At 50.5% G+C, this 26437-nt stretch overlaps 2 protein-coding genes across 4 annotated transcripts in view; both read left to right on the forward strand.

The window, feature by feature from the left end:
- Nucleotides 1-26437, forward strand: part of LOC138684291 (polycomb group RING finger protein 6-like) — a 95998-nt gene that overhangs the window by 59318 nt on the left and 10243 nt on the right. The gene's annotated exons all lie outside the window — the stretch shown is intronic.
- Nucleotides 1858-20721, forward strand: LOC138684302 (uncharacterized). The gene is made up of 11 exons (XM_069777985.1): nt 1858-2051; nt 2119-2209; nt 3483-3678; nt 15396-15467; nt 15933-16004; nt 16207-16278; nt 16370-16477; nt 17676-17783; nt 18342-18410; nt 19103-19247; nt 20259-20721. The coding sequence occupies exons 1-11, from the start codon at nt 1858-1860 to the stop codon at nt 20686-20688; spliced, it is 1557 nt and encodes a 518-aa protein (XP_069634086.1). The 3' UTR covers nt 20689-20721.

The raw sequence follows: 26437 nt of genomic DNA on the forward strand, positions 1-26437 counted from the left end.
GGGAGCAGGAGAGAGGGACGGAGGGGAAGGGTGAGAGGAGAAAGGCAGGAAGAGAGAAAGAAAGGGAGAGGCAGGGACAGAGAGCAAGGGAAGGACGGGAAACAGCCCAGAGAGACTGAGAAACAGAGGGATGCGGATGAGGACAAGGAGGGGGAGAAGGACAGAAGAGCCGTGGTCTCCAGGATGGAGACGGCGGAGGAGCAGAAGGGGATGGGGAGCAGGACGGAGGCCCAGAGAGCAGAGAGAAGGCCCAGCCAGCTGAGCAGGGGATACAGGCAGGGACGAGGAGACAGGCTGCAGGAGAGAGAGGAATGAGGAAATACAGACAGGGAGTGAGACAGAGAAAGAAAGAGAAAGAAGAAAATAGCGGAGAAAGGGAGGAAATAAAAAGTGGGGGCAGGGAGCCAGACAGAGCGTGATGGGGAGAGACCAAAAATAGCAATTCTGGGCAACTGCCCCCGTTTCTTGAGCACTCCCCAGGAACTGCATTACTGGGAGCCTCGAGGAACGTGCTGCCTGCCAAAGCCCTGTCCTGGTCCCAGTCCTGTGCCCTAATATTGGTGATGAGCATTGCCTTGCATAGTGGCCAGGACTAAGGGCAAAAAAGGACAGCTGGGGGGGGGGGAGGGGGAAATTCACCCATCTGGTTTTGGGTTGGGTTTTTTTTGCTTGATGTTTTTGCTTTTAAAAAGAATACTATTTAAGCTCTAAATACAAACTGCAAGGAAAAAGGAACCAGGCGTACCAGTCTGGACACACTTAAAGCCTGAACCCATTCAACAGCTGCACCAACCACCACTCGCTCCTGCTGCACACGCTCCACCGCCTACCTGCAGGTACAGGCAGCCGCCCTGTTTCTGGAGTGTTCCCCAGGCATGGCAGCACCAGGTAGCTCAAAAAAACATGCTGCCTGCAAAAACTTGAGCACAGCTGAATTCTGGTCAATTTTTCCTCTTTTTAGGCTGGGTTAAAGACTCACCCATCAGGAGGTGGCTCAGGACCATGCCGGGGCCAGTGGCACTGCTTTCTGGATCCTGTGGTGGCGATGGGCAAAGGAACAGGTTGTCAACTCCCGGGCCTGGGTACATGTGTGGGTTTTCAGGGTCACCCCTGCCTGATTTTTCCCAGCGAAGCTGCAGGCAGTGCCAGCTCTGTGCTGCAGCCCTGGGGCTGAGGCTCAAGGAGCCGGGCATTTCCGCAGGCACTGTATCCTGCTGAGCCCCACCGGCAGCTGCTGGCTGCCCTGTTCTCTCCAGCTCTGCTTTCTGCCAGCACTGGGGGCACCCCAGAACAGCCTGCCTGCTCCCCACAGCCCCACTGCCGTCCACGTCTGCAGCTCATGCGTGGTGTCCACATGCCACAGCTGATTTAGGGGGTGGCAGGTTTCTCTTGTGGCAGCCTGGGAATGGGGGCAAAGCAAACCCCATCCCTCCCTTTTGATCTTTGTCCCCAGGGAGACCCAGTGGAGATGTACCGTGCGCTGGAGAGCGTTCTTCAGGGAGGTGAGAGCCGATTGCAGAGCAACGCTGAGAGCCGCCTGACAGCAAAGGCGCAAGGTGGCCACAGAGGAGCCCAGGTGAGCTGGTTCTCTTGGAGGCCAGCAAAGAGCCTTCTTCTGCCCCTGGTTTTGTGAGATACAGAGCAGTGCAGAGATGTTTCTCAGGCATCCAGGCCTGAGGAGGGTTTCCCAGTGCCCCCGTGAGAGATCGTGGTCCCAGGCAGCATCTGCCCCTAGAGCCGAGGCCGTATCTTGCCCCCTGGAGCTGGGTACGGCTGCCCTGAGGGGTCTCGCAGGGAGGACGGGGTCATCTGCCTGCTGGCTCTGACACCGAAATGATGAGCTGAAGCCCCGTGGCCATGGTTGGCCGGTTCAGCGTCTCCGAGTGCCTTTCTCCCATGGAGCGTTTAAGCCAGGCACTTTTTCAGAGTGTGATGGATGATGTGAAGATGGATGCTGGTGATGTCCTGGTGGCTCTGTCCCACTCCCACTTCAAAGTTGTGATGTCTGAGATCTGGGGCCACCTGCAGGCTCTGGCGGAGATGTCCAGGGAGTTTGTGTTCAGTTTGTGATATCTTAGGGCTACAATGAGCTCGGGTTATGGTCTGCTCGTGTTACAGTGTGCTAGGGCAGTGGGATGGCCAGATTACAGGATGCCAGAGTTTAGGCGAGTTAGGATTAAAGCATGTTACTGTTACGGACTGGCTGTGGGTTTGTTGGCCCTGGGTTCTTGGAGTTATGTTATTTTTGCCTTGTCTTGTGTCCTGGGTGGTCTTTTTTTTATTTTTTCTGATTCCTTTTTTCTCTTGTTTGCCTTTTCAGGGTTTGGATAGGGGCCTTTGGTTTGTTTTTTTTTACTGGCTGTTTTTTTTTACTGTTCTGGTGGTTTGTGTGAAGGAGGCTTTAGGAAATCCCTTCCCAAGTCCAGCTGAAGCTCAAGAGGTTTTCTGCCGGTGGAGTTGCTGTGGCACTTGCATCACTTCGCAAGGTCTCTAACTTTCCTTGGGATCACCTTAGTTTCTGCTCTGTAGGAGGTTGCTGGCAAGCACTGAGTTCGCACAGCCTGTGCTCCTGTTGAATCGTCTTGTTGCTTTTTGTCACAAAGCAGTTTGTCAGAAAATGTCTAGTGAACGAGGCTTGTGGTGATAGTTTGCTATCTGGATGTTCAGAAACAGGAGAGAGGTGTAAGTTAACGTTTTTAAGCTGGATGGAAATAGCAGCTTGAATTTATTAAATGTCTCGGCACACGTCAGAGTAGCTCTGATAGCATCCTTTGCCTTCTAGCAGCACTGGGTAAGATCATGAATCTTTAGTCCCGTGCTAGGTTTTCACCTGCAAACACTTCCATGTACTTCTTCCTGCATCTGCTTTTGTCCCTGTAAAAGCAACAGCTGGTCTCTGGGTCTTTTGCTTTGTAGTCAATGATACTATTTTGTAGTTTAGTTCATCTGCATTTCTCTCTTTCTCTCTGTCCTGTGAGAATAAACTCTATCGCAGCTGAACCCAGGACACTGTCTCACTCCCTCTGTTTTGGATAGCTGAATAATCTAGTAACCTGTTAAGTAGAAGATTAACCAGGCGCCTATTCCAGTACTAAAGAATGCAGTGTAGGAGTGAAAGGCAGAAGCGTCTCACCAGGACACATGTAAAAATGCAATGTCATTGACAGTTTTGGCCGTGTTTGGCAGTGGTGGTTGCTGTAGCCCTGTGCTAGCTCCGTGCTTCTAGCTCAAACTCGGTGCAAAGGTTGCCTGTGAGTTTCTTGCTTGGTTCTGCCTGTGCCTTTGGTTGGTGTGGGGTCAATGCTGTTGGCTGGTGTGTGGCTTCATGCCTTATCTGGTAGGCTGATTTGTCTGCTTTGGGAAGATTTTGAGCTGTTGAACAGGTGGGACTGAGAGCAGGGAAGGCATCTAGCTTTGGACTCTTGTGTGCTTTCGTTAGCGCAAGGACACTGACTGCTTTTTGGCTTATCCCTGTTGTTCAGTCGAGGTACATCAGCCTCCAAGAAAGGGAGAAGTCTGAAGGCAGCGTCCTCCCCAGCAAGCTTTGTCCTAGGCGTCAGTCTGCCTCTTTCTCGAGAAAGAGCTACAGGCTGAGCCTTGGGCCAGAGAAGTCCAAGCTCCCAGGGATAGGCCTGCACAGGCTATGTAGAAGACGGACCACTGTGGATCTGGATCGGGGTGAGAGCCCATTGCCTTTACTCGAGATCCACTGTCTTCCGTTGCTGCTATGAGGCGTGGGGGGTTGAAACTGAGTAAATCCCTGAACTGAGATCTGAGGGGGCCACTCCTGTAGTACCAAGGACTCCACCAGAAGCTCATGTCACAGTGCCCTTTCTTCAGCACACAGCTCGGCCTCGTGAGACTAGAGAATGTCCTGTTGCCTGTCTTTGTCCCATCCGATTCAGGGACTTCCCCTTCCAGGTCAGATGGCTTCTCAAGTTCTCTGATTAATCCTTTCCTGGGAACTTTGGATACTTGCTAGGCAGTCTGTTTTCTCTTGAACGGACTGATCCAGCAGAACTGTGCTCATGAAACCACAAATCTGGGATTTGAGGGCTTGTTACACTCAGAAATAAAGCAGGCTGCCTCAGTGTGACACTAGGGATTGTTTAGCACAATGAAAGCTAAAGTGGGACCATACATCCTTAAAGGCAGCTGTGGTTTAGACTCGATGAGCTACATCTGCAACCCTTCCTACCTCAGCGTGTTCTCTAGTGTGGTTAAGAGATGTAGGTACATAAGATGTTCCAGGTATGAACAGAGGACATCAAGAATTGCAGTAGTGATAAGATTTTTATTTATTTTTTTTTTAACTGGAATTGGATTCCCACCTCCAGCTTTTGGAGTCACTTTATCTGGCAGTCATACAGCAGGATTCCTGATGGTGCAGTTCCACTTGTGGGAGGCAATTTATAGCCTCCCATTTGCTCTTGAAGAGCAGCTCAAATTGGAAATAGCCCCTGTTGCAGAGATGGGCCCCATAATGCTGGACTCTAGGGTTGTTAGCAAAGACAGTAAGATGAATGACTTCTTGAAGCTGTGTTTTCCACTGTCTTATCTGTACCCTTGAGCATCATTTCCCCATAGTTACCAATTTCTTGCTCGTATGTGAAATTAATGCTTGAGTTTACCTCCTGACTCGCTAAGCTTATTTTGCTTGTTATTTACCAAAAGATTGTGAAAATCAATTCACAATCATTCAGCAGGCTGCTGAATTATTATCTGCATCCCGTACCCAATGCTGGTGGGTACCAACCTGCAGCTGCTTAGAGGAATTGGACTCTTCTCACTGACTAGATGGCATGTGATGCTGTATCAGTCCCCAGACATGCAACACTGTGGGAAAGGAAGATCTTTTAGTCCTCCTCCTGTTCTTCCTGTTCTTCCTTTTCTCCTCCTCCTCCCCCACTAAATCTAGTTTAAAGCTCTCCATACAGGTCTGGCCAGCCCGTAGCCTCAGTAGCATTTACATATAGGAAATAATATGGATTCTTTTTTTTTCCCCTCTCCTCAGCCCAGAGGATCCCACATAATTGTCCTCAGACTCTGAGCAGAGAGAAATCCACAGAAGAGCAGTGGCCAAACAGCAAGCACAGAAGCAGCTGTAGCCAAAAGCGCCTGAGGATGGCAGGGAGTGTGCTGATGTGCAGACAGCTAGGATGCTGAAGGGGTCTTAATTTCATCTAAATCCAAAAACTCAACACATGTGGGGGAGGGGCAGTGCCCCAGGGCCATGACTGCGGTGGGAAGGCCGGACTGTGAGGTCAAAGAGCCCTGCTGTGCCACGCCATGATGTGCAGTGCTGTGCCACAAGCACCGCCCCAGCAGTGCCGGCAGCGGCGGCAGCAGCAGCAGCAGCAGCAGCAGCAGCGGCATGGTGCAGGCGTGGGGGGCCATGACCCCCGCCTGCCTCCTCATCCTCTTTGTGGTGTCCCTGCAAGCCTGGGATGTCGGGGTGTGACGGTCTCTGTCTCAAACATCCGCTAAAAGAGCTTTGGTGGACAAAACGGCCTCTGTAAAAATGCTGGAGTTTTGTGAACAGGACAATGTGGACAGAGGAGAGGGCCCCATGGAGGGTGGGAACGCACTTCTCCAAGGCCCCAATTCCTTATCTTGAGTGACCAGGAGAAGGAACACAATTTATGCCTTCCTGGAGGAAGAAGGCCCCATGGAAGTTGGGACTGTGCTTCTATCTTAAGTGGTCATACCAGCAGGAAAAGAGAAGCAACTCCACAATGAACACCCCCCCAACCAAAGCTACCGATTCCAGTGAACCCCAGGTGTGGGAACTGCGCATGTTGAGATCATCAACTAACACACTATAAAAGAGGAGAGAACAAATCCTCAGTGCGCGCCCTCCAGAACTGGAGCTCTACGCTGGCTGGACCAACGCTGGACCCAGGACTGGTGAAACCTTTCTCTTCTCTCTTTCTTTTTTCTCTCATTCTCTCTCTCTCTTTTCCTTCTCTCTTTTCCACAGTCCCTACACCTCATCCTTTGAAACATAAACCGTTGACCAAGTCTGAGACTAGGAGTGGACCTAGCCGCCCCTGAGCTCCTCTTTGAGAAGGAGTCCAGAAAGCAAGGGGGTCTGCTCTGAACCTCGTGACTCAACGGGAGGGCTCTCCTTCTGATACATTTCATCTTCCTTTTTCCATTTCATTTTTCTGTACTTCCCTCCTCTTCTCAAACAGCGGCTTAATGACATGTTGCAAGGTTCATATTAACAAGTGCATGTGTACTTGGACAGAGTTAGCTAGGTTGAATAAATGTTGATTGTTGTTTGAACTCCCCTGGTGTCGTTTCACCTTAAATTCTGACAAAGGAAATCCACGAACCTGAGTCGCTCCAACTTTGGGACGCGACATCTTAATTGGCGTCACGGACAGGATTTCCCTTGTTGGAAGGGAGATTCTAACGGGATACCGGACCTCCACCCAGAAAGCGGGCGGGGAGGATCTGGGAAGGATCTCTCAACAATAAGTCGGGAGAGATCCGAGCAGTGGCAGGCATGGTGACCCGGGAAATATCTATGTCTGACTGTTCCCCTGTTTTAGAGAAGCTAATTGCATATAAAGCCCACCCTTCCCCACAAGGAGTAGCCTAGGCACGAAACCACTGGCATGATCCAAAAGCCATTGTAGGAAGAATTGAGAAGCTTGCAAAAGAAGGCAGGTTTCGCCCGGGAAAAGGGAAGGCTGTAGTGTGTGCAGTGTTAGGGGCCGCACTCACAGCAGCTCAGGAAGACAGGCAGGAAACAATGAGAGCTGAGCAGGCAGATAAGGAGAAGATTCAGTCCCTGCAGGATTTAGTTAAAGTCCTGCAAGAGCAGTTAACTGCTGAGCGTAATACAACGCAGCGGCTTCATGCTGCCTTGTCTGATGCGTTAGATCGGGAAAGAATTTTACGAGCCGAGGCAGATGAACGATCTGACCCGGACTTAGACCTGCAAGGTCTAGAGGTAGTTCAAGTGAAACAGCAAAAATCTTTATACCCAAATCAAGAGTTAGAATGTACCAGGAAAGTTTTTTACCCTCAGGATGAGGGGATAGCAATGAGGCCATTAATTAAAACAGAAACCATAGACAATGGCCAAATTGGCGGAGCACCACACGTAACTATTAAGACGATACCATATTCTGCCACTGAATTATCTAAAATTCAGGAAAAGTATATCCGACTAGCAAAGGAGACCGAAACAGAATATGTGTGGAGGGTGTCATTAACCGGTGGTGACCGGATTTTATTGTCAGAAGATGAAGCCCAAGGATATTGGGGGCCTGGAGTGTTCCTAACTACCGATGATCCTAGGGAACCATGGTCTCTGACGCAGCGGGCAGCTTACTGGGCAGGGGGAATAGACCAAATGGAACGAGGAGAACCAACACGGATAGACACCCCTTCTATAAATCAGTTAACCGAGAGCTTACAGAAAACTGCTTGTCTCCAGTTAATGCATGATAGGCGATTAGTGCCACAACAGCCCTCTCCGATGTTGTTAAATGCCAATCCCGATAGAATGACTCCTCTAATCCGAGGTTTACCAGATTCTTTGAAATTATATGCTGTCCAGCTGCAGGATAGACTATGCGATGCGATAGCACCTAGAGGAGGCAGGCGGAATGCAGGAGGGCCCTGACCTGGGGAGAAGTGGCACAGGAATTGATTAACTATGGCCGGAGAATGGGTCTCGCAAGGGAAGAAAGCAGGGCTAAGCCTGCTATCCGCTGAACAGAAGGACCTGGCCGACCTCCCCCATCTAAGACTGTAAACACCAAAAAGCCATATGGGGGTCAGCGGAACTCGTTGTGGGCAGAAGGGATAGAAAAGGGAATTCCCCGGGATGTGATGGACGGCTTGCCCACCTCTGTCCTAGAAAAGTTGGTCCTAGGGTGGAAAGACAAGAACAAGGAGCCTCCCCGTACTGAGTCAAACATTCGAGACTATAAGGGGGCGATTCCACAGTCACTGGCAATTCCCACTCCCCAAACACCTACTGCTCCAGAGGAAGGTATGACTGTCTGCAGGACGGGAAACTAGACACGCTGTCCCCAGTAAGTGAGCCGGGGGACGGCCAGTGGGTTTATTTAAGGAGGCTTACTGAAAATAGGACAGGAGACCTGTTGATTACTTTTCCTCTTGGTCCCTTTAAGACCCCAGTAACTTTTTTAGTTGATACAGGTGCTCAGATGTCAGCACTCCGGACGGATGTTGCTAACCGCAATGGAATAATTGCAGATAAGAAGCAGATACGGGTCACGGACGTTTTCGGAAGCTCCCAACCACAGCCGACAGCTGAAGTTAAATGCTGGCTGCCAGGGGATTCATCCCCTGTTAAGGTTACTATGATACTAGGTCCTCTACCCACCAATATTCTAGGACTCGACCTCTTAAAGGGCCGGTCGTGGGTAGACTCTAAGGGAAGAGAATGGAAATTTGGGTGTCCCGCAATCTCTGTGAGGCTTTTGCAGTCTGCACCAACTCTTCCCCCTTCAAAGATAGTTAATGTTAAACCTTATGCTTTGCCTTTGGGAGCAAGAGAAGGGATCACTTCAGTGATAACTGAGTTACGGGAACAGGAGATAGTTATTCCTACGCACTCACCCTATAATTCCCCAGTATGGCCAGTCCGCAAGCCAAATGGGAAGTGGCGATTGACAGTTGACTATCGACGCCTGAACGCCAATACTGGCCCATTAACAGCTGCAGTCCCCAATATAGCAGAATTAATTGCAACCATACAAGAACAGGGTCACCAGATTTTAGCAACCATTGATGTGAAAGACATGTTCTTTATGGTTCCCTTGCAAGAAGCAGATAGGGACCGCTTTGCCTTCACCTGGGAAGGTGTACAATATACATTTACACGGCTTCCCCAAGGCTATTGCCACTCACCAACCATTGCTCACTATGCATTAGCCCAGGAACTAAATCAGATCACTCCCAAAGATGGAGTAAAAGTATATCAATATATTGATGATGTGCTAATTGGAGGACCAGACACCACTGTGGTGGGACAAACCCAGAGAGAAATCATTAATCACTTAGAGAATTTAGGGCTCCAAATTCCTGCAGAAAAGGTGCAACTCCCATCACCTGAAGTAAAATTTTTAGGTATCTGGTGGAAAGGAGGGACTGTGTGTATACCTCCTGAAACCTTGTCCACCCTCGAACAAGTGAAAATGCCTGAAAATAAGAAAGAATTACAGCATGCCCTAGGCTTGCTAGTGTTCTGGAGAAAACACATCCCCGACTTTTCTATCATAGCTCACCCTTTATATGATTTAACCCGTAAAAGAACTGCTTGGGACTGGACACCTGTCCATGAAGAGGCTCTGAAATTATTAATTTTTGAAGCAGGGATTTACCAGGCCCTAGGGCCGATACATCCAGCAGACCCACTCCACATAGAATGGGGTTTTGCAATTCATGGGTTGTCTATACATATGTGGCAGCGTGGACCTGAAGGTCCTACTCGTCCTATAGGATTTTTCTCGCGTAGCTTTAAGGATGCTGAAAAACGGTATTCAGTTTGGGAGAAAGGACTCTTTGTAGTTAACCTAGCCTTACAGGAAGCTGAGAGAATTATACGACAACAGCTCATCATCTTACAAGGACCCTTTAAGATCCTGAAACCAATATTGGCTGGAACTCCTCCCCCCGCAGGAGTAGCTCAACGAGAAACAGTAAGGAAGTGGTATGCCCAGCTAGACCACTACTGTCGCACTAGACAGATAGAGGAGGGAACACCCAAAATGCTCCAAATACAGGATCCCCCTTCTGATCACCCAGATACAGAACCCCCTCCATCGTACATCAAAGTGGCTCCTGATTTCAAACCCCATTTAAAAAACGTATGGTTCACTGATGCTTCCGCAAAAAGGGACGGAAAGACGTGGAAGTATCGAGCAGTAGCATTACATATTGATTCAGGGGAGCATGTGATAACTGAGGGAGAGGGTAGTGCCCAAGTAGGGGAGTTAGTTGCTGTGTGGAGCGTAGTCGTTAAGGAAGCTGAGACAACAGAACCAGTATACATTTATACTGACTCCTATGCAGTGTTTAAAGGATGCACTGAATGGTTGCCATTTTGGGAGCAAAACCAATGGGAAGTAAACCAAGTGCCAGTGTGGCAAAGAGACAAATGGGAAGAAATACTGAATATCGCCAAGCAGAGATCTTTCTTGGTAGGCTGGGTTGCTGCACACCAGGCAGGGGATAACCCAGCTCACCTCCTAAATAACCGGGTAGATTCCTTAACACGCCTAGCCAGTCTTGCCATTGATGGTGAAGCGGAAAAATGGGAACACCTTTTGGAGTGGCTGCACGTGAAGCGTGGCCATTCAGGGAGTAAAGACCTGTACAGAGAGGCTATTAGCAGAGGATGGGCCGTTACACGAGAATTATGTAACACTGTTATTTCTGCATGTGGTCAATGTCGAGTTCGTTTGGAAAAATATAACCCTTTAAAAGAACAACCCCTACATTTAAGGACAAACAAAGGTTTATGGCAAACGTGGCAAATTGACTATATTGGCCCCTTTCGGGTATCAGAGGGAAAACGATATGTGTTAGTAGGAGTAGAGGTGGTATCAGGACTAACACAAGCTAAAGCTGTATCCAGAGCAACAGGAGAAAATACAGTAAAAAGTCTTAAAACATGGTTTAGCTACTTACCCAAGCCTCAGCCAATTCAATCTGATAATGGAAGCCATTTCACCGCTGGAGTGGTGCAAGAATGGGCTAAGGATGAGGAAATCCAGTGGGTTTTCCACACCCCTTACTACCCTCAAGCTAATGGTATTGTGGAGAGAACAAACGGACTTCTAAAACGAGCTCTGAGGCCCCATGACCCAGGGTGGGCCTTGCGAATACCAGAAGCAGTATACAGAATTAATAGCCGGTGGGGGGCAAATGGCTGCCCCCGACTCCTAGCATTCTGTCCCACACCTCCTTCTATTGTTCCAGGGACAAAAGGTGGCAAAGACCCCGCACACTTGCTCCACTATGCTGGACAACCAGTATTAGTGGAACTACCCACTGTGGGACAAGTGCCCCTAACCCTAAAGACACCCCTTAACCTCTATTCCTGGGTGGCCACAGATGCTCATGGGAAAGAGCATCATATCAATACCCGATGGATTGTCCCATCCTTCTAAGTAGACCTTCATGTTCTGAATTAAAGTTGCTCCAATGTTAAATGGTTAATAAGAATATGTTTTTTCTGTATCCCACTAACTGGATTCTAACAAGCATACCAGTTAAGATGCACAATATAAACCTAACCCTCTGTTATAATACTAAAACCATAGCTACTTGATTGCTTGCTTATGTTTTTGTTACTCTGACTAGTGATGCTGTGTTGACTTCTCAGAATTCCTGAGTTGGGGGGAGGACACAGAGAGCTTGACAACAGACCCTGTTGGAGTTCTTGCAGCAGCCCCTACGCCACGTGAGAGCAAGAGGTCGCTATAAACTTATTAACCTTTTTACACACAATGAACACATTCTGTTGATCTACAGATGCTCTAATCAGAGCAATTCCAGTCAAGAGAGCTTGAAGTTTAAGGCTAGTTTGTATGCATCTATAATAAGTAACACATCCTACACATGGCCTGTATGAGGTTGTTTTACAGAAGCTGCATGAGCACCTTGGAGAGTGCACCTCAGCCTCTCGGATGGATCCCAATCACTAGCAGCACTGCTTGACATCTTCTCCAATCCTATCCCTCTAATGATTGTTTATTTTTGTATATATTTTGCAGGTTATCAGAAGCCCACGACAAGACTTATGTTTTCACTTGATGAGTGGGCCATTGTCTATATTGTTTGTTTGATTTTCATTGTGATATTCTTATAGTATAACAAGGAAAGATGGTTTAGAATTCCTTCCTCCTTGCCTTTCTTAGCTTTGGTGCATCTGGACAAGGAGAAAGGACCTCCAATTTAGCTTGGGAAGTGATACAAGGATTCATACATGTCTGGAATAAAACAGATCAGGGGATCTGTATTCAGATTCCTACTTCTACCGAGCAAGGGATTACATTCGGTTTGATACCCATGAAGCTCAATATTGGAAAACATAATATGACCAATGGCATTATAGGGTTAGTAGATGCTCCTTTTGAGTATCAATATCGAAGTGATTACACCTCCTCTGGTAGATGGTGGCGAGATGAAGCAGCCTTCTATGAGATCCCTCAGGACACGGGGTGGCCTGACTTAATAAACAAAACTTGTAAGCGATGGAGATTGGAGGTCAGTCGCGAAATTGGTACTAGTCATAGCCCACCGTGTCCTCCAGGATTCGAGGAAGCCTATTCCAGACGATTCCCACCTTCTCCATCCTGGTGGAAAATAACAGGCTGCCCTTCCTATCACAATATATCTTGTAATCTAGTGCCTTTTTGGCCTGCTTCCCCAGAAATTACCCCTTTTGAATTACAATATAATGTAAAATGGGATTCAGCTTGGTGTGTTCACATACCTGACAGGAAGGGACAATATCCTTCAATGAATAGCGCCCACACTGCTTGGGGATGGTCAGTGAAACACATGTTAAAAAACCAACCTCTTCACTTATTAAAAAAAGAATTTGTGGGCACACCCAACCCCAATGATGCCCATTTGTTAAACTGTACCCACATTATAGACTGTACCACAGGCGCTGGCAATCCCATCGAAACATGGATCAGTTTGGAAGTTAGAACCTTAATTCGAGATATGTGCACCTGTTGGGGATATCCTAATTTTGGATACCGAAACCGGGATAACCAATGTAATCAGATCACCAATAATGTTAATATCTGGCTAAAATGTGGAATTCCCATTAACCACTTCCCAAGACATAAGGTGGGGGAGGATAATCAAATACCTCGGGGAGACGCAACTACTTGTCAAAACGCTTTGTATGCTGCCCCTGAGGGGACTGTCTGGGGGTGCTCAAATGGGAAAATGTACTCGCATTTGAATGTGATCGAACAGGCTGGATTGCAGTGTGGTTTGGGAATTCCTACTATGTGTCCCAGGCGAATCTTTGAATATACCACACCACCTATTCACAGGAAGAGACGAGAACTTGATGACCCAAGTAGCGCCCAGAAATGGATTCAAAGCATTTTAAAACCCGATTATTATACTTGGGGACAGAAGGTATCATTAGAGCTAGAAGCATTCTTTGCACCATCTGGATATATCGTTCGGCACCAATGGGTGCTAGAAAACCTAACTTGGCAAGTACATGTATTAAGTAATTGGACTCAATATGCCTTTGGGGAACTAAATCTCCAAGTGCAACAGGTATCAAAAATGACATTACAAAATCGTTTAGCCTTAGATATGTTATTGTTAAAAGAACAAGGTGTGTGTGGTATGCTGAACTTGACTGAATCTGAATGTTGTATTACCATTCATAATGCTACGACTTCCATTGAAGAAGCCCGGGCAAAGATGAAGGAGATTGCCGACCAGACGAGAGAACTCTTCCACGCAATGCAACCAGCTGACTGGTTTGATGGCTGGAATCCAAACTCATGGCTACATTCCATTCTAGGATCCTTGGGACTGACGGGATGGGGAAAATGGCTTGTAAATATTGGACTTCTGATATTAATTGGATTTGTATGTTTAATAACAGGCCTTGCAATAGTCAGATGTATGATTAGCCGCTTACTATCCTCAGCTGTCTCTCTCTCTTCTCCTACTGTCCGCTATATCAAGATCACCACAGATGAAGATGATATGAACGAGAATCAAAGTCCAGCGACTGTTTGAGCCACGGGGTGGTGTGACGGTCTGACAAATTCAAATGTCTCAAACATCCGCTAAAAGAGCTTTGGTGGACAAAACGGCCTCTGTAAAAATGCTGGAGTTTTGTGAACAGGACAATGTGGACAGAGGAGAGGGCCCCACGGAGGGTGGGAACGCACTTCTCCAAGGCCCCAATTCCTTATCTTGAGTGACCAGGAGAAGGAACACAATTTATGCCTTCCTGGAGGAAGAAGGCCCCATGGAAGTTGGGACTGTGCTTCTATCTTAAGTGGTCATGCCAGCAGGAAAAGAGAAGCAACTCCACAATGAACACCCCCCCCCCAAAGCTACCGATTCCAGTGAACCCCAGGTGTGGGAACTGCGCATGTTGAGATCATCAACTAACACACTATAAAAGAGGAGAGAACGAATCCTCAGTGCGCGCCCTCCGGAACTGGATCTCTACGCTGGCTGGACCAACGCTGGACCCAGGACTGGTGAAACCCTTATCTTCTCTCTTTCTTTTTTCTCTCATTCTCTCTCTCTTTTCCTTCTCTCTTTTCCACAGTCCCTACACCTCATCCTTTGAAACATAAACCGTTGACCAAGTCTGAGACTAGGAGTGGACCTAGCCGCCCCTGAGCTCCTCTTTGAGAAGGAGTCCAGAAAGCAAGGGGGTCTGCTCTAAACCTCGTGACTCAACGGGAGGGCTCTCCTTCTGATACATTTCATCTTCCTTTTTCCATTTCATTTTTCTGTACTTTCCTCCTCTTCTCAAACAGCGGCTTAATGACATGTTGCAAGGTTCATATTAACAAGTGCATGTGTACTTGGACAGAGTTAGCTAGGTTGAATAAATGTTGATTGTTGTTTGAACTCCCCTGGTGTCGTTTCACCTTAAATTCTGACAAAGGAAATACACGAACCTGAGTCGCTCCAACTTTGGGACGCGACATGGGGCTGCGCCGTGGCAAGCGCGGGGATTAGGTAGGTGGGCAGGCGAGGGCCAGCACCCAGCCCTGGCAGCGTGGCGCAGCACCCACCACACCTCGGGGTGACAGCGGGGCTGGGGTCGTGGTGTGGCAGGGCTGTGAGAGCAGGGGGCCAGGCTGGGCCGGGTAAGCTGTGGCCAGCTCCACGGGCAGCGGGAGGCAGATGTCCCGTGGGGAGGTGCAGGGGGCTGCAGCCGCTGCAGAGGCATTTTCCAGATGAACGGTGGGGCCGAGAGCGGCACCGCGGGGTGAGGAACCATCCCCAGAGCCGGCCCTGTGCTGCCCTGCCCCAGGGCAGCCTTCCCCTGGCCTGCATGTCAGGGCCAGAGCAGCACCACAGGGGCCAGGTAATAGCCTGCAGGGGCACTTCTTCCCCGCGCTGGTCACAGTTCTGCCGCTCCCTGGCTGGATGCTGACTTTCAGCCTCAGGGACATCCGTCCTTGGGAGATGTCTGCTCAGAAAAACAGGAGCATTCCTGCTCTAGCCCGGCAGTGCTCTCCTTGGGTGAACCCAGGTCCCCCAGGCCCTCTGCAGCTTTGGAAACCTCCACCCATGTCTGGGTCCCACGTCATTACCTGACCCCCCTCCAGTGACTGCAGGTCACTGAGAAAGAAGTAGATCACAGCCTCTAATGGAAACGTGCTTGCTTACAGCTGTGCCTGTAGCCGATGGCCACGCGACTGCTCAGCCAGATCTTGTCCGGGAGCCTCAGGGCAACCCCACAGGTATGTCACTTGAATGAGCGGGCATTTAGGTTTTCATATTTGTTCATATGAAATTTAAGTTAGTATTTTCTTGGCCGATGCTTAGACATGCAGAAGAGCAGAGAGGGAATGGGTCAGGCTCAGTGACGTGGCCTGGGGCGCTCTGCCTTGCAAAACATTCTTTCCCAGCCTTTCTGACCCTGCGCTGCTTCCAGTGCCTGCTGCAAAGCCAGCGGGCTTGTTGGGGTTGAGTTTAGAGCTGGTGTGGGCTCCAGGGAGTCCTTTCTGCCGGCAGCTCTGTGCATGGTTTGTTTTAAACTGGCATGCTGCAGGCACCCAGTAACGGTCTGCACAGTGCTCCTGAGTGGCAGGGAGAGACGAGTGCCATGGAGCAATCCTGTGTGTGAACTGCATTCATTGCCGTTCACATCTGAAGAAGTCTATTGCAATATTTCACGGGAGCTTCCCTGTTCTGTTTGTTTACAGGCGTGGCTGGACACAATGGCTATCCAGCTTCCCAGCCGGGTTCCAGGGCTGACGCGCAGGGAGATCGCACGGGTACGTCATGGCTTTTTACTTCCTTTGAGAGCTGCCAGCTCAAAGCCCAAATGTGAGCAAGATGTCTCTTGCAGGTGTGAGAATATAGGCCTGCATCGTGTGTGCCATGTTGTTCTGTGATCCCCTTATATGTTCTGCTATTCAGTATGACAGTGTATGTCACAATGTATGATGGGAACTTCTCGTGGGTGTTTGGTTGCAGATGTGGGTACAGGGAGGGCTTTTCCAGCTTCTCGGCTGGGTCCTGCGCTGGAGCTCACCTGGCATCCCAGGGGTGAGTAGTCAGTCCTGACTGACTTCACAGACTAAGCGCTCGTTTTCAGTATGTTGTTCTTGAGAAATTTAACTTTATACTTTCTGTTCAGGTCCTCAAAGAGCAAAGTATAAAGCTAAAGCTGAAATAGGAAGATCTTCCCAGCGGTCACCAGAAGTCCTAAAGGAAATCCTGAAGGAACTGGACAAAGCAGCACGTGGTGGGTATAACCGGAAGACTTGGGAAGCTGAGGTTTCAGATGCATGTATGGATATGAATTCTGCGCAGCAGGAAGGGATCGATCAGAGCCTCACTGCGCTGACACTCATATTTCACGCCTTGTAGGTACTGGTGAGCTGTAGAGATGGTGCAGAGTCTCTGCTGCCAGTTGTGGTTCAACTGAGCCCCAGGGACGGCTGCTGCCCCAGTTATAGCGTTACTGGCCAGATCTGTTCTGGGCAGACATTGGTATCCAGCTGGCAGGAACTGGCGGTGCTCACACCTTGAGTGTGCGAGGGACTTGGCTGAGGAGCCGATTCCTGATAAGCCATGAGAGGGCCAGCACCCTGCCAGTCAGTGGCAGGGAGAGTGCCCTTGGCCAGTGGACAGGATGCGCCGGGAGCTTGGGGTCACTGAGACCAGCAGACTTTGCCTGGGCTGCAGGCATCCCCTGGCCAGGATGGGAGCACCCCGGCTTCACAGCCTGGTCTAACCCCATTGTTCTCCTTGATGTCTGAGGACTCTCGGTGACACCTCGGGGTCAGGGACAGGCGAAAGCTGGACACCCAGCTGAAGGCCCGACACCTAACTTGAAGGCAGCTAAAATGAAGGGCTGTGAATTCGGTGTCGGGTGGTCTGCCTGCCTGTTTCTAGTTGTGTTTTAGATAACTTGGTTGTGGTTTTCCTCTTGTTTTGGGGGACTGTGGGCTCTTCACTGCCACTTGTGAAAGTGCCCAGAATATGGTTGCAAGAGCTTGCGGTTCAGTCCACCATGCGTGTCTGTTACCCTTACCATGTGGTGGAGTTGGTATGATGGGAAGTGCTTCTCAGAAGGACTCTTTCCCCAGCTGAACTGGTTACAGCATCTTCCTGTCTTCTCTGAAGGAAGTAATTTACGATCATCTTGCAGTTTGCCAGCAGTGCACCAAGTGGAATGTGAACAAGGTCACATGCAATCCCCTGCAATCTCAGCAGGTCAGGATTTGCTGTCTCCTGGTAAACTGGAAAGTGTCTAGCGCTTAAATTTTTCTCCATGAATGACACGTCGTTTGGACTAGTGACTAGGTGCACCCCCAAATGCCCAGGCTTTGTTTCTAAGCATTATTAATGTATTTTGAGAAGTATTGCCTCCTGAAGATACCACGTTCCTGATGAGGAACAGTTACTTCTAATTAAACTGAGCCACTTTCTTTCTAAAGGGATGGACCGTGAGACTGTGGAGAAGGAGGCGTTTCAGGAAGGAGATAGTCACGCAGTGCCAGTCTCTGATGAAAAAACAGGGGCAATTCAATCAACAGGCGTGCCAGGTAATTGCTGTCCTTCAGTCATCCAGTGTCATGAATTAAAATCACTGTGTGTCTGCAGCCTCTTCCCCTGGTGCCCGCTACTGCACATCTTGTCAGCAGCCAAACTCTTAGTACAGAGCGAGTGTTCTAAAAGAAGCCAGCAACGGCTCTCTGAGGATGACTGTCATCTCTGGGGTGTGGAGGTTACTGCCATCGGTGTGCCAGAGAGACACTCACTTGTAACCCTGTGTGTGGATGCAGTGAGATGCTCACCTCCCACCGCCCCCTGTTCACAGGAATTTCAGAACTTTGCCGTTTTGGGGGTGAGGCCATCTGAACCACCCTCAGCAGATGATGGGAAATACGACGCTTAATCGAATGTGCCTCCTGCAATACCTGCATCCCAGAGCTTGCCCTGAGTCCCCCTAAGCACAACAGAGGGGGATCCCTCCTGTGAACTGAGGTCCAAAGGGATTCACTGACGGATCGGGCATGGGCTTAGAGGGAACCTGTGCCACCCTCCTGCCTCTTCTGTGCCTGAGCCATGCTGAGGCTTTACCTTTCTCTGATTCTTGGCAGTGGCAGTGCTGTCCAGCCCTGGAGAAGCCCACCACGCCAGGAGATACGAATTTTCTCCAAAGAATGCAGGTAATTAGCAGTCTTGCAGGGGGCCATAAGGGGAAGACAAGTCCTGAAAGCTGGGGGCATGCAAGCAGTGCCCACGCTGGAGAAAAGGCGAAGAGGGAGAGAGCGAGGTTCAGGTGTCTCCTGAGAGGGCCTGACTCCGTCCATCCCCTCAGGGTGTGGATGCTGGGCTGGGTAGGGAGCTGGGGGTGGCACTCCCCTGATGCAGGGATGCTTTTTGTCTGTCTCACTCAAAGGGGCGATTAGTCAAACAGCTGTGCTCCCCCACATCTGGCCTCATGAGTTCTGTTCAGTGGGACAACTTGTCCCAAAGGGTCAGAGAGAGCCTCCAGGCAGCAGCACTAGCAAGCCTTGGGGAGTGAAAGTGGGTGAGCGCAAAAGAAATTGTGTGCAAATGTGAAGGGTGGCCGAGAAGGGGGAGCAAACCCGTGACACTGGGAAAACTGGATTACGGCCATGCCAGAGTGTAAGCAAAGCTCTGAGGAGAAAGAGAGGCTCCAGAGTGCATTGATTTGCAACGGCTTTGGGAGTTTCCTTTGCTTCTACTGAAACCAAGGAAATATTGCAGCCCCAGCATGTTCGCTGGTGCAGAGATGCTAACAAAGTGAGAAAGAACATTTCCTGGCAATGTCAGACCTCCTGTGAGATTACCAGTAGCGTGCAGGACACACTAATGCACAGAATTGTTCCTCCAGGTGTGGATGACAAGAGAAACACAAATGCTATGGATCCTCAAGATTTCCGGTACTACTGCATAGAAGGCGCCGTGGCGGTCTTGGGCTCCGTGCTGTTTGGGATGATATTGTGTTGTGTGATCCGTCTGTGGAGAAAGAGACGACGGTGAGTTGTTGGGAGGTTTTTTTGCCAAACTTCTGTATTAGATGGCTGCTATTAGCCATGAAGCATTTAGAGGTAGGGTATTCTGGAGTGCCGAGCCAGTTACTGGCCAAACTCTACTGAGATTTCTGCTGTAAGTTGTTTTAACTGGCCTCTCAATTCATGGGCACTCTTTTGTGAAACCCCTTCCTCCTGTGGCAAGTGTTAGTTAAAAGTGACCCTGCCTCGACAAGAGCAGACCCAGCGACAGACGTAGGATGAGCAAGGTCAGGAAGAAAAATGAGGGATGACATTGCCATAGAAAGCGAGAAGCGCAATAGTGACATCTTCCTGCCAGTGAACCTGCCAGCAGAAATCACCCTGTTAGGTGATGCCGTAAATCCCAGAGGTTCACCTCGACCAGGGTGTCCCAGCAACTCAGACCGTGGTGAGGAGCCTTCCCAGCTCTCAGCCTTGCTTTGGAGAAAGAGTCAGCCTGTCCCATCTGCACCTGAGCACTGCCAGCGTGCGTGTTCTCAGCACAGGCAGGGTTTTTTTTCTGTGCAGGGGTACATTATCTCTTTGGATACGTATTCTGAAGAGAGGATGGAGAGCACCTCACTGAACAGAGAGCCGAGGCTGTGCCCTTGTCTGGTCAGGGACAGGCAGGGGAGCCGAGTGCTGGTCTCTGCCAGGCACGCTGAGAAAGGAGAACAGGAGGCTCTCCTGGCCCTGCAGTGCTGTGCCCAGCTTTGGTCCCCTCGGTCTGTCGTGGGCAGGTCTCCTTCCAGGCACGTGCAGAGCAGGCAGGTCAGGATGGTCAGGGCCGAGAGGAGACGAGCCGTGGGCAGGCGAGCAGAGCCCCAGACGAGGGGTGCGGGGTGCCCCGTTTTCTGCACGGAGCTCTCCATGCCCACAGCTCCCACGTGCAGCCAGGCATCCGCACCCCGTGAGGCGCCCAGTGCTGCCCCGCACCCTCACACCTGCCCAGCCCCACATTCGCAGTGGGGCCTCAGCAGCCTCCTCTCTCCGCAGGCGCCTCTCCGCAGCTTCGCGAGCCCGGTCCGACACCAGCAGCCGCTCCTCGGGCCTGGACAGCCGGAGCAGCCGCTGCAGCACCCCGGAGAGCTGGACCCGACAGCAAGAGCCATCACCTGTGCCTGGAAAAGTGGCCCGCCTGCCACAGAGCAGCAGGGAACAGGCCTCTGCCAGACCGGACAGCCGCCCGGCCCGCCCGCCTCCACCCCGGCCCTCATGGCTGTCCAACTCAGCCAGCCGGCTGTTGCGGGACCAGCCCAGAGACCTCGAGCCCCCAGAGGACTTGAAGCCAGCCGCCCGCGCCCCAAGCCCATCGCGCCGGCCCTCCTGCAAGGGCCTGAGCCAGCCCCGCCAGGGTATGGGTTTGGGCTACAATGACAGACTCCTGACGGACAGCTTCAGGGATCGACCATTCGTGTCCGAGTAATGGCACAGCAATAAATACAGATCAGTAGCACAATTGTCCAGGTGGTAATGGCAGCAGACCCAGGGATTCACCAATCCTGGGACGAACTTCGTATCAGGGCACACAGGGACCTGGATGCCCACGGTGTCAGCAGGCAGGGAGCTGGGCATGGGACCCACCAACAGGCTGGGGGAGCCCAGCTTCCCTGGTGGGACTGTCCTGCTAAATTCTGAGCCACAGAGGCACCAAAGGGGCTCGTTAACAGGTCATCATCCCCACCTCTGCTCCCTGTGCCAGCTTTGTCCTGGAGTGCACAGCACAGGGGTACTGTGTAGGGCAATACCAGCCCCAGCCCCTCCATTGCGTGCACGCCAGATACACCACATAAGGCAAAGCCAGAAATAAAACGCAGAGAGCACCAAGCTGCTATCGAGCCATAACAGAGACACCATCTGTTCTGCTTTTGGCTGGGATGGAGTTAATTTTCTTCCTAGCAGCACATATGGTGCCGAGTTTTGGATGTGTGACCAAACCAGTGTTGGTAGCACACCCATGTTTTAGCTGTTGCTGATGGCTGCTTGCACGGCCCCAAGACCTACTCTGTTCCCATGCTGCCCTGCCAGTGAGTAAGCTTGGGTGAAAAGCTGGACATGAGCTGGCAACGTGCACTTGCAGCCCTGTCAGTGCAGGTGGGTGGGGGGCAGGGCTGTCAGTGAGGGGATGTCGGGGTCGGTGAGGGGTTTGGGGGGGGGATTTGCGAGGGGTTCGGGTGGTCCGCGACTGGATTTGTCGAGGGGATGTTGGGGTCCGTGAGGTGTTTAGCGGGGTCTGCGAGGGGATTTGAAGGGTTTGGGGGGTCTGTGAGTGGATATGTGAGGTGGTGAGTGGATTTGTGAGGAGATGTTTGGGTCTCTGAGGGGTTTGGCGGGGTCTCTGAGGGGTTTGGGGTAGTCTGTGAGGGGATTTGTGAGGGGATGTCGGGGTCTGCGAGGGGTTTTGGGGGGGATTTGTGAGGGGCTTGGGCGGTCCGCGAGTGGATTTGTGAGGGGATGTTGGCGTCTCTGAGGCGTTTGGGGGGGTCTGTGAGGGGATGGAGGGGTTGTGAGGGGATTTGTGCGGTGTTGAGGGGATTTGTGAGGGGATGTTGGGGCCTCTGAAGGGTATGGGGGTGTCTGTGAGGGGATTTGAAGGGTTTGGGGGGTCTGTGAGTGGATTTGTGAGGAGATGTTGGGGTCTCTGAGGGGTTTGGCAGGGTCTGTGAGGGGATGGGGGGGTCTGTGAGGGGATTTGTGAGGTGGTGAGGGGATTTGTGAGGAGATGTTGGGGTCCCTGAGGGGTTTGTGGGGATCCGTGAGGGGATTTGAGGGGTTTGGGGGTGACTGTGAGGGGATGGGGGGGATTTGTGAGCAGTTTGGGCGGTCTGTGAGTGGATTTGTGAGGGGATGCTGGGGTCTGTGAAGTGTCTGGGGGGATCCGTGAGGGTATTTGAGGGTTTGGGGGGGGCCTGTGAGGGGTTTGGGGTGTCTGTGAGTGTATTTGTGAGGAGATGTTGGGGTCTCTTGAGGGGTTTGGGGGGATCCGTGAGGAGATTTGATGGGTTTGGGGTCTGTGAGGGGACGGGGGGATTTGTGAGGGGTTTGGGCTCTCGTTGTTGCAAATATTTTGATAAAGAAATTAAAATCTAATTCTATAAAAGAGTTTGGTTTGATTAAGAAGTAGAAAATTGTGAAGCATAGGTATGGGAGTGTTAAGTTTGAAATGTAGTCATAGCAACTTAGGAACTTTAGAAAATGTACTATGTGTAACTATAAGAATTCAAGTATTGTCTGAAATCAGTTAACCACAGAAACTTTGACAAAGATTTGTTGGTTTGTAGTGTTGTGTTTTAGGAAACTAAGGAAACCATTATGGACACCAGTTTGCTGCTTGGAAACCCCTTACCCTTCCCACCTTGATCTAATTATCGAGGATTCCAATCAGTAGAGTTAAGTGAGATTAACCAATGATTGTCTTAACATAAGAATATTAATAAGATGGTGTGACTGAAGGACCAATTGTTAGAAAGGTTAAATTTAAGAATAGACATAGTATGCATTTTTATGTAAACTAATATAGATGATGGTGAGAATCGTACTGCGCAGAATCACCTAAGAGAGGTCAAGAAGCGGACAAGTGAGGAAGACTATGGAAGACCACCAGAGGGCTTCTGAAGACCACCAGAGACCTTCACTGCGCCTGCGTAAAGGACATTTACATATGCTAATAACTTCCCAGAAATCTAATGAATATGTATGAATAAGTTCAATATAAGGTGTATGATTTGGGTGTTCAGGTGTGCGTGGTTCGTGAGAGGACTCACCCGCGCACCCGGCCGTGAATAAAGAAGTGTCTGCTTATCTACACTAAATTGGTGTTGATAAGTTCTTTATTCCGAGTTTTTCGGCAACACCGTCACGCAGCTCCTCCTGCCTAGGGCTGTGGCTGGCAGCACAGACAGACCTGCCTTTTGGGAAAGATTTGCCGACCCGGAGCAAACGCAGGGCAGCTCCTCTCCCTTCCTCCCTCCCCGAGCAGGCGCAGACCCCACGGCAGCACTGAGGGACGGCAGAGCTGCGCGCACACCTCGCAAGCGCTGCTGAGGGAACAGCTCCGGAGCAAAGGGCCCTTCCCGAAGGCCGCGCGCTGCCGAGGGAACAGCTCCAGACCGAAGGGCCCTTCCCGAAGGCTGTCTCTCCGCAGCCCCACTGCCCCGGCTGGCTGAGGAGCAGCTGCGGAGGGGTGGGCGGGCTCTGCGAGGAGAGGCAGCCCCTGCCAGCCCAGCAACAGCTGTGCCATTGGCCATGGCTGAGCCAATCAGCGGCGGCAGAGGTGGCCTGTCAGTCACAGCCGGCCTGGGGCAGGGCCGGAGGGGGCAGAGCCCGAGCAGCCTGAGGAGAAATGGGGGAGAGAATGGCTGGGGGCAGGCGGGGCGAGGGGGGTCCAGGGAAAGGGCCAGGGGAGCTGCAGGAGCAGCAGCAGGTATCTCCCAGGGCGGAGGGGCCTGGGGGGAGACCTCAGTGATCACCCACGGGCCCTGCCGTGGCCCAGTTGAGTGCTCAGCCCCAGGGACGGCCCCACGACCCCACGACCAGGGTCAGAGCGGATCCTGCTGCTGCCCCGAGGGTCGCCAGCCCGAGCCCTGACAGCTGGAGGTCGGTGTTTCATGTCCGCGGGCCAGGGGAAGGCAGGGCGGCCTCCTCTCCAGCCGGCAGCTCCATGCATTGGAGCAAGCGTGCTCTGGTGGGGACACAGCAGGTGCCCTTGCTGTCCCCAGGCCTCCCCGTGGGTCTGATGGCCCCGAGGTCTGATGCGTGCCTTTCACCCCATGCAGGCTGTGCTGCGGGCTGTCGCGAGTCCAGATTCAGGATCCTGCCGGCTGCGCCAGTCTCTCACCAAGGGGCGGAATGCACCTCGCTCAGGAGGAGAGAAGCATCAGTGTGTTTTATTGAGGTAAAATAATAATTTGACAGAGTTCAATAAATTTGGGGAATTTAACAAAGTTTGACAGTGGTTTCCTGAGGTTCAGTAAGTTGGACGGCAAGGTTCGCCTTATTAATTACTGCATGGAAGAAACGTACGAAGGAGAACTGAGTTAGAATCGAGCTGGAAGGATTCACACAGAGAGCAGAGACGCAAAAGGGTAAGGAAGACCCTCCTGTTGAGTCGCGAGGTTCAGAGGGGACCCCCTTGCTTTCTAAACTCCTTATGGAGCCTAGGGGCGGCTCGGTCCAATCTTAGTCTCAGACTTGGACGACAGTTTATGTCTAATGGAATTATCTGTACAAAGTTTATAATAGTTAATATGAAGTAGCTACATGGATTAGTAACCTCAGTACGAATTCAGCATGCTGTCAGTCACTTAGCAAAGATCTGCTATTGAGAACAGGCCTCTCTGCCTCGAGGAGCAACCTTGAGAGGCGTCCCAGCTCAAGGGGAGATCACTGCCGTGCAGCCACGCTGCCTGGCAGGGAGAGCTGAAAGAAGGCTCCCTTAGGCTGTCATATTTATGGGCTAAAGTGGCTGGCTCCTAGTCAAATCACATGCAATGGGAAGGGTATGGATGAGACTCCTTGTGCCCACAACTTCCTTTGCTCCTTGATAAATGAGTCTTGGAAAAGCCACCCACTATTCCTGTGTTAATCGCATGATGAGTGTTCCAAGGTGATAGGCAGCGGTGCTCACTGGGTCACTCGGCTCCTTTGTGGGTTTTCAGAGAAGAGATTGAAACTAGAGGAGTTCTTGGCCTGGCTATGGCTCAGGCCTTTACCTCCTTTGGAGCCTGTACCAAACTACGGCTAGTTTGGTTATGGGGTCGAGTGTACCCGTCACACCAGCTCTTGGGAATTGAGGGTACATGTGACCCTGTGCGAGGTCAAGCTAGAACATGCTTTGCAGTTTGTGTATTTACTGCCATGAATTTTCTGCTCTTCCTGGCTGTCTTCTGTGGTTTTCAGCCTGCTCTCGCCTCCACAGAAAGAAATGCTGTGTGTATGAAAGAGGCCATTATGAATCTTCCCTTAGGAGGTTTTTTTTTGCGCTCTGCTCCTGAATTACTATCTGTATTATATCTGCGAATGTTCACAATATCTTTCTGATTCCCTTGTTTAAGTATTCTGACCCTACTCCAGCTACATGTTACTATGCACAACTCCCACCAACCATCATTTTTTATTTCAAGTTGTTTTTCATGAAATAACACACATTGCATCCAGAATCCTGTGTTGCTGTTCCATGGTTTTCTTTACAGTTTTCCAGCTGTATTCCTCCTCCCCATGATAAACAGTGTTGCCAGTATTTCTTTTTCTCTTAGAATACACATGGTAAGGGTGGTTGCTGGATGTCTCATCCTTTTTAAGGCCAGAAAGACATGTTCTGAGAAGGCCTTTTCCTAGTCCCAGGTATTCAGGGACGCAAGACGTGCCTATCCCGGTCAGCTCTGTGGAGGATTTAAGAGAGATTGTGCACCTGAAGGTTAAACCGTGCTTCTGTATCGGAAGCTGAATTTCAGCAAGCAAAAGCAACTTCCCCAACTCTTAAGTTGTGTGCCCTTTTAATGCTGCAAAATGTAACTAACGATCCTTGCATACATCTTTCTCAATTAAGCGTACAGTGGATGTCTTCTCCTTCAACTAGCCTGGAGCTTAAAAATCAGCTTAAAAATACTGGATGGTGTAATTTTTGCTACACATGGCTCAGTCCACTTGGCAGAAAATTGGATTAGTTACACAAGTCTTCATGGAAGGCTCAAAGAGAGCCTAAGGTTTTGAGTGCCCTAGGATGCTCTTTTCAGGTAGGTTAACAGGCACATATAAAGCCTGTAATGGCGTAAGGACTCCCCAGAACGTCTTCAGTACAGCTGTATTTTACGTAAGCCGCTGTTTTCATGCAACCTCAGCTAGCGCTGTGCTGCTCTTTACAGGATGGGGTGAGTGGTGTTGTCTTTGGCTGTGTGGGCTTAAATGTGTTTCTAATGTGCGTGTCAAATAATTACCTGTGAAACAGACTGCCAATCTGGCTGAAGCCAGTGCTTCCGAGAAGATGAACTAAAAGCTTTGATGGTACAGTCCTGCCATGAATATGATCCGGTCAAGTAAGTGTTGATCATGTCCAATCTGTTCTTTGAAGATTATAGGAGAATGGCAGAGATGTGTGTTTTAACAAGAGAGACACGTGCCTACCTTTTTCTCTTTCCCCCTCAAACCTTTTAGTTACATGAAGAAACCCTTGGGCC

The sequence above is a fragment of the Haliaeetus albicilla genome, unplaced genomic scaffold (genome assembly GCF_947461875.1).
Source record: "Haliaeetus albicilla unplaced genomic scaffold, bHalAlb1.1 scaffold_89, whole genome shotgun sequence".
NCBI lineage: Eukaryota > Metazoa > Chordata > Aves > Accipitriformes > Accipitridae > Haliaeetus > Haliaeetus albicilla.